Source organism: Mytilus galloprovincialis, chromosome 8, assembly GCF_965363235.1.
Source record: "Mytilus galloprovincialis chromosome 8, xbMytGall1.hap1.1, whole genome shotgun sequence".
NCBI lineage: Eukaryota > Metazoa > Mollusca > Bivalvia > Mytilida > Mytilidae > Mytilus > Mytilus galloprovincialis.
Genome location: NC_134845.1, coordinates 60,463,732 through 60,472,037, shown reverse-complemented (window position 1 = coordinate 60,472,037; position 8,306 = coordinate 60,463,732). Strand labels below are relative to the sequence as shown.

Below are 8,306 nucleotides of genomic sequence, written 5' to 3'. Positions count from 1 at the left end.
AATCAATTGAAAAAGTTTTTACTCATTAGATGGATACAAATATAATATATATAACAAAAGCACAGAGTGGAAGTGGCCAGGTACTTTTAAATTCCAACAACAAAAAGACATTAAGTACAGATCTGAGAGTACTCGCAGTTACTGACAGCTAGTTCTAAGACAATAACCACTAATAAAAACAACACCATGCATCTAAGACTAAATAATTTTTCATCACACAACCAACATGATATTTGTTGATATTTTTGGTATTTACCCCCCAGAATGACTCGACCTCTTCTGCTGTTCAACCAATAATGAAATTTAGAACGGAAACGGGTAATGTGACCCATATATAGCTAAATAAAGAACAGTTTCACATTAATAAAAACAATACATTATTCACAGAAAACTATATGAGTAACAAGAATCCCTTAAATTTCAATGGTTTTATCATGTGCTTTTATTGGTTAGCACTTTATCTTCTACTGTTCTTTATTCCAGGTAAACATCCCTTCAAATATGAACACAGATCTCTTCACCGAATCAAAGAGAGGGAACATAAGTGAAGTAGCATCACTTCTACAGAACGGTGCCAATCCCAATCAATTCAATGAACAAGGATTTACACCACTTCACGCAGCCTCTGAATTTAATCATGGTAATGTCGTTCAAATACTACTCGAAAATGGTGCTGACCCAAATAAAAGTTCTAATGATGGCAACAAGAAGTCAGCACTTTATTTCTCCTCAATAAACGGCAATCTTGAAACAATAAAGTTTCTTTTGCAATTTGGGGCTAAAGTTAATGAGTGTACGTCTACAGGACGAACTGCTCTTCACTTTGCATCCGAAAATGGCGGCAGTGCTGTTGCAACATTGCTTCTTGAAAATGGGGCAGACCCAAATGTTCTTTCTACATGCACTCAAAGTTTTACTCCACTTTATTTATCTTGTGTGAATGGCCACATGAGCAATGTTGAAATTTTGATCAAACATGGAGCGAATGTTAATATTGCTGCACCACACTGTTTATCATCTTTATATATAGCTTCCCAAAATGGACATACCGCAATTGTTGACGTTCTTTTGAAAAATCAGGCAGACATCAATAGACAATGTGTGAATGGAAATACGGCTCTTCATGTAGCTTCTAAAAGGGGTCATTTGAGAATTGTAAATTCTCTTCTGGAAAACGGTAGCGATATAAACCTTCGATCAAAATCCGGGTGCAGTGCTCTGTATTATGCCTCATGTTCACGGAAAGATGAAACCGTCAGCCGACTTATTGATCATGGTGCTGACATTAATTTATGCAATAACACGGGTTGCAGTCCATTACATGTCGCAGCTGAAAACGGTTATCTGCCTGTAATATCTGTTCTTCTCACTCATGGCATCGATATAAATCTGCAGACAGAAAACGGAGTAACAGCCTTGCACGTAGGGGCTACAAAATCTAACCTCGAGGTAGTAAACATTTTACTCCGAAATCATGCAAATGTTAATTTGAGCACTAGCCAAGATTCTATAAGTCCCTTGCACACTGCATCAATAAATGGTTGCTTTCGCGTAGTTCATAATCTTATCCAAAATGGAGCAAATATAAATCACCGATCAAACACAGGTTTAACTGCATTATTCTTTGCATCAAATAAAGGTCATGGTAACATTGTCAAATATTTACTTAGAAACGGAGCTGACCTTAATATTTGTACAATGGAAGGATTCAGTCCACTTCACACATCCTGTGAATTGGGACATATAAAAGTAGTTGAAGTCCTTTTACAACACAATGCAGACCCGTTACATCGATCTAACAATGGTTATAATGCCTTCATATTTGCATTTTTGAAACAGAAGGTAGAAGTGTTAGGTCTATTAGCGCTTCACTGTATATACATTTGGAGCAGAAAAATTATTTTGTTTGTTGTGTTTGGATTTGTTGCAATGATATTGGCATTTCTGTTCGATTAGATACATTAGTCTACCATACACAGGTTACAAAATTCAATGGAACGTTCCATAAACGCTAACAGAACTAATTTGACAGTTCCATAATTCCTACTCGAGATATCACTACTACAAATTTTGGTGACCATGACGTTTACCGATATACAGAGGATTATGGGCCTTATAAGTCTAAAGTCTTTTCAAGAATCGTAGATCTGACATATGACAATCGTAGTTTATTTAATATTTGAAGTCACACGTTGATGACACAATTTGACTGTGAATGACCGTTCAATTACACAGATAAATCAGCACTCAAGAAATAATATGATAACGTGTGCCGGTAATTGCATCCTTGAAGATGACGTCTTTCTGTAACTTTTTAGGTATTTGGGAGAATTTGAAATTTCACTTAAATCAGGTTTTATCTCTACATTAAATTTTACAAATTTTACTAGAAACGGCATATTGAGAAGCCTTTATGGGATCGTTAAGATATGGGAATTTAAAGTTTCTTAACATTTAGATTCGAATGACTGTATATTTTAGAGTAAAAAAACAGACGAATAGAGTCATGATTCATATCGTATCCTTAACTTTGAAGCCTCTAAGCCAAATCTCCAAAGGTGTCAGCATACAGATTTACTCATCTGATGACATTGATTGTCCGTCCCTGCTATTTACCGTTATGTCGCATTGTTTTTAAAACCATTTTTTAAAACTCGTTTTTTTATCAAAGAAATTGATGACATTATAAAGGGACGTTGGTTTTAGCAGTCTGAAATAAGTTGACATTTTTGGTTAAAACTCTAGTCTATACGATGGTATTTTCTCATAATTGGTTACAGTATCTGTAAATATTGAATATCAGCTTTTAAAAATCTTGGTCGATTGAAATCTGATAGTTATTGTCCTTACATCTGGATTTTCCAGGATACAATTTCGAAAAGAGAGAAGTTTTTTTAAATTGTCTAGCAATTTATAAGTATAGATAAATGTAGTAAAATAGAGTCTTTTTTTGTACGGTAATTATATTGTATAAATAAAGAGCCAATATACTGTAATGTGAAGCCTAGGATGAAAATGATATTTATCCGATTTTAACTTTATTTGTTTTCGGAGTAAGGAGCCATTTGGTGGTAGCTGGTTTGTTCATACATGACAAAATATGTCGTATTGTGTACTACTTTGTTAGGATAGACACAAAAAGATCAATGTAGGATAACAAACTTAAATCAAATAGTTTGAGGGAAAAAAATTGGGGTAAAAACCTCTGCAAGTTTTGTTTATCTTACATCGATTTTCGTATTGAAACGTATGGATTTAAGTTATGCCCTAACATACATGACATATTTTTGGACTTTAAAACGAAATGAATGCTATCAATTCGTACTGGAAAACAAATGTTTTGGCCAAAATTAATCATAATATCTACGTCGTTTAAACACTTTATCGATCATGAATTTAAAAAGATATGTAACCTATATAGAGATCAAAAGAGATTTTGTTGGTCCACACGGCATGATGGCATAATTAAAAAATAATAACTATCAAACTTTCTTTGTATGAAGTTAAGTACTTAAATGCAAACTAAAATGTAAATTAAAATAAAATACATTTCCATGAACCTCTTTTTAGTTTACTTTAGTGATGTTTTTTTTTATATGAAGCAATTTCTCGTATCAAACATAAACTAAAAGAAATAGCCAAGGAATTTGTTTTGTTCCGGCCGATAAAGCTGTTAAAAATATTATTATTGTTTGACGTAAGTTTTACATTGAGGTTCTGAAAAAAAAATCACAAATTCACCAACATTCCAACTGACTCCATTTTTGAAAACGACATCTGTAACAAATAAACTTTTATCTACCGCTTTACAAGTAGAACCAAATACAATGAAAATCCAAACTATGTATTGGTTTCCGAAGCTACGTACACAAAACACCTTACAAATATAGATTCATTTCGTTTTCAAGTCATTGTTCCAATACTAAATTGTCTATTCTTTTTACCAGTACACTCCTTTCAAAATTTTGATTGTTCTATCCTAGGCACCACATTGCATCACATTCTCATTAAGAAAAAAATCACACACCTAACTAAATGCGCATTTAAAAAGTCAGAATGGGAATATATATGTTCAAACTCTTTAAGGTCATTTTTTAGTAGCAATAAACAAACAAAAAACTATGTTAATTGTACATGCTTTGATACTATATCTGCCCTTAAATTTTTACTGGATAAAAGTTTTGTTCGTTTTGGAGATTACGTACATCGTCAGATTATCGGAATTCCAATGGGGACTAACTGTGCACCACTTATTGCGGACCCTTTTTTGTATTGCTATGAGTTTCAATTGATGACAAAAATCAGCAAAGACCCATCGAAACAACATCTAATACACAAATTTAATAATATTTTAGATATTTGGATGATATTTTGCTCTCAATAATGACGACTTCAATATGTATACTAAAGAAATATATCCTGTTGAACTTACTTTAAATAAAGCTAATATTAACAATGACCACTGCCCTTTCCTCGATCATGATATCTATATCATTAACGGAAAGCTTAATACTAAAATATATGATAAAAGAGATGACTTTTCATTTCCTATCGTTAATTATCCATTTTTAAATGGTGACGTTCCCTTATCACCATCTTACGGTATTTATATTTCTCAACTTGTACGATTCGCTCGTGTATTTAACAATGTTTTAGATTTTAACGAGAGAAATTTAAGTATTACTTAAAATTTATTACACCAGGGTTTTCGATTTCACAAACTAGTCAAACATTTACTAAATTTTATCATTGGTACAAAATGTATAAGGACATCATTCGTAAATATAGCTCAACATGCAGGGTTCTTATACGTTCAGGTATTTTACATCCAATTTTTTATGGAAATATTCTGTATAAAGCACAAAAATGTCAGTATTCACCACAGAATCTAACAAAACCTTTAAATAGACTATTAAGAAGGGATATAGTTACTGTTGTTAGTTCATTAAAGATTGCATATTTTGGCGTTAATATTGATTCACTTATTTCCCTTTGCATCCGAACTAAATTATTATTATTATTTAACTATTATTGTAATTTTGTTTATTTTCTTTGGTTACATCTTCTCACAGCAGACTCGGACTTCTCTTGAACTGAATTTTAATGTGCGTTTTGTTATGCGTTTACTTTTCTACATTGGCTAGAGGTATAGGGGAAGTGTTGAGATCTCATCAACATGTTTAACCCCGCAGCATTTTTGCGCCTGTCCCAAGGAGCCTCTAGTTTTTGTAAGTCTTGAATTATTTTCAATTTGAGTTTCTTGGGTACAGTTTGGAGTTTAGTATGGCGTTCATTTTCACTGAACTTGTATATATATTTGTTTAGGGGCTAGCTTAAGGACGCCTCCGGGTGCGGGAATTTCTCGATGCATTGAAGACCTGTTGGTGATATTCTGCTGTTGTCTGTTCTATGGTTGGGTTGTTGTCTCTTTGACACATTCCCCATTTCCATTCTCAATTTTATTTAATTGTTTTATTTCATATCAGGTAAGAATATTCTTCTCTTATTGATTAAAAAACTGCAACATGACTTTCTTTATTCTTCAGTGATAAATTCAATCGGTCTTTATTAGAAAAAAATAAACCGGAAACCGGGTCGTAATCAAACTTTTACATGTCAATGACCTGTGGGGCGTGGTTTTCTCTTTTTTGATGTTAATGACCGTTGGGGCGTGGTAAAACCATTTTGCTGTTAATGACCGGTGGATTTTCGTTTTTCTGTTAAGAGAAATGTCTTTGATAAAACGTTTTACACCACTGGGTCGATGGCACCGCTGGTGGACACTTCGTCCATAAGGGTATCACCAGCCCAGTAGTTAGCACTTTGGTGTTGACATAATCATCAATTATATGGTCATTTTATAAATTTCCTGTTTACAAAACTATGAATTTGAAAAAAAACTAGGTCTTTTCTTATCCCAGGCATAGATGGTCTTAGCAGTATTTGGCATAACTATTTTGAAATTTGGGTTCTCAATGCTCTTCAACTTTGTACTTGTTTTGCTTTATACCTATTTTCAAACTAACGTCACTGATGAGTCTTATGTGGACGCAACGCGCCTCTGGCGTATTAGGTTATAATCCTGGTACCTATTTGATAACTATTCCCTGTTTCTAGTTAGGTCTTTCCAATTTGACGTGGAAAGACCTATTGGTTTTCTTCTGATTATTATTTTTTTTTCTTCCGCCAAATTTTTTTTCTGCTTTGCTTTTCTTTTTGCAAGATGTCGCTTAGATATTTGGAATATGATATCGAACGGTTTATACGCTTTTGAAACTGACACTGCTTAACCGAATACTTTCCCATATAAGAGTTATCTCCCCGAACACTGTTTTTCTTGTTATCTCTAAGGCTTCGCAACCGTATAAGAAACCGACAAATTTATTTTTCCAAATTGCTTGTTACATCCTCAGAATGTTCTGTTTTTTTTTTGACCGAAGCCGTATAGAGATTCCATATCAGACTTATTTTCCCCTTTGTATGATTGTTGATTTGAAGTCCTTGGTCTAAAAAAATGAAAATGAGGTCAAGGTCAAAGGTCAAGGTCATGTTCAAAATTTTGATTTTGGTTTGTTATCTCTCATTTTCAGAAATCTTATAAGATATCGACAAAATATTTTCACACAATTGTTAGTTGCGACATGTTGTTACACATAAATTTTAGTCGAAAGAGTACCTAAACATTTGATGCGAGTTTTCCCCCTTTTATATCTAATATCAGCCGTATGGTAATATAACTTATTAACAATATAAAGTAGAGACCTAGAGTCTTTCGATTTGAGGTCCTTGGTTGATGACCTTGAAATTGAGCTCAAGGTCATATGTTAATTTAACGTTCTAGATTTTGACCTTTGCTTTTACCTCATATGTATTCATGTTAAAGCTATTAGACTTTTTGCATTAGGTTGCAAGCAATATGACGTTGGAAAAGCTAACCGGAAATGACCTTTTATAAACCGGAAGTCGCTAATTTTTGTACTAAATTATTGTAAAAGTATGTAAAACCATATATTTTTGGAATCAGCATCGAGTAAACTATAAGACAGTACTTGAAGTAACATATTTTGAACCGGAAGTAGAAAATTATCTCCCTTATTTATATATTTTTGTATAGAAACCTTATATTTTTGGAATCAGCGTACAATACGTTGTCATTTGACGCTGAAATTAATATTTTAAAACCAAATTTTAATATTTTCAAATCAAAATAGATCCTATCTGGTGGAAAGACCTTCCTTGGTTTTTAATTTATATTGAAGTTGTTGATTGTTTCCCATATATTTTCGTAAATTATAAAAGTATCGAAAACATTATTTTGTATTCATATACTAATCAATTGCACTTAAATTAATGACAGCGACTTGTAGTTACATGTATCACTATGACTTGTCTTCAGTCTTTCTTATAGAAATCATACAATAACTTGAGATTGCTTTGAACATTTTGAGTTCATGATTATTTCTAACAACATGGTTCCTCAATCAAATGAACTTAATAGTTATCGAAGAAATAGTCATTATCGTGATACACGGACTGCTCGCAAGACAGTGGTATTGACTGCGACAGCAAAATGGACCTCGACTACGGCCCAGTCATGACCACTGTCTTAATCAATACCATTGTCATGTGGGCAGTCAATATATCACGATAATGACCATTTTCCCAATGATTATTATGTAAATGAAATAATTTGAGAAAAGAAACAAAAACAGTCAAACTATAAACCCAGCATTCATCCATGCCAATAGATGAAAAATGCAGAATCCATGCTGATTGAGTGTTTATGAAATTTTAATTTAGCATTGCCATTTTGATGCATACTAAAACACTTAAAATACACATAACTTTTTTTCCAATTTATTAAAAAGTGATGTCCAAGTCAATATACAGAACAAGCAAACAAAATTGGGAAAAAAACAGGACCAATGAATCAAAATGTATTCTCTGAAATCATATGTCCGTACGGCCTTCAACAATGAGCAAAGCCCATACCGCATTGTCAGCTATAAAAGGACCCAAATAATATATTTCTCTTTCTCCAAAACTTTGATTTCTACAAATTAGTCAGTTAGTTTAAGCAAACTATGATTCTAAAAGCACTGTTTTGTTTTAGAGAAGGGTTACTTTAACATACGTTCTAAATTTGAGGGTGTGACATAGTGGTCTGACACCTATGATTATATGTACCTCTATAAAATTTCACTACAAGGTTTAATTTGAAAATATGGTAGGTTTATGATTGATTTCGGGAGTTTTGACCCTAAATAAAGGCAAAAGTAAAATACCGCTGTTCGACAGTTATAATT

At 32.9% G+C, this 8,306-nt stretch overlaps 1 protein-coding gene across 1 annotated transcript; it reads left to right on the top strand.

Moving 5' to 3' along the window:
- Positions 1-487: 487 nt before the first annotated feature.
- On the top strand, positions 488-3,551 carry LOC143042313 (uncharacterized). The gene has a single exon (XM_076214581.1). It carries the CDS (start codon positions 502-504, stop codon positions 1,954-1,956), a length of 1,455 nt encoding a protein of 484 aa, XP_076070696.1. The 5' UTR covers positions 488-501; the 3' UTR covers positions 1,957-3,551.
- Positions 3,552-8,306: the final 4,755 nt, after the last annotated feature.

Excerpts from the sequence above, each read along its gene's own strand:
- LOC143042313 (XM_076214581.1), top strand. The coding sequence starts at position 502 with ATGAACACAGATCTCTTCACCGAATCAAAGAGAGGGAACATAAGTGAA.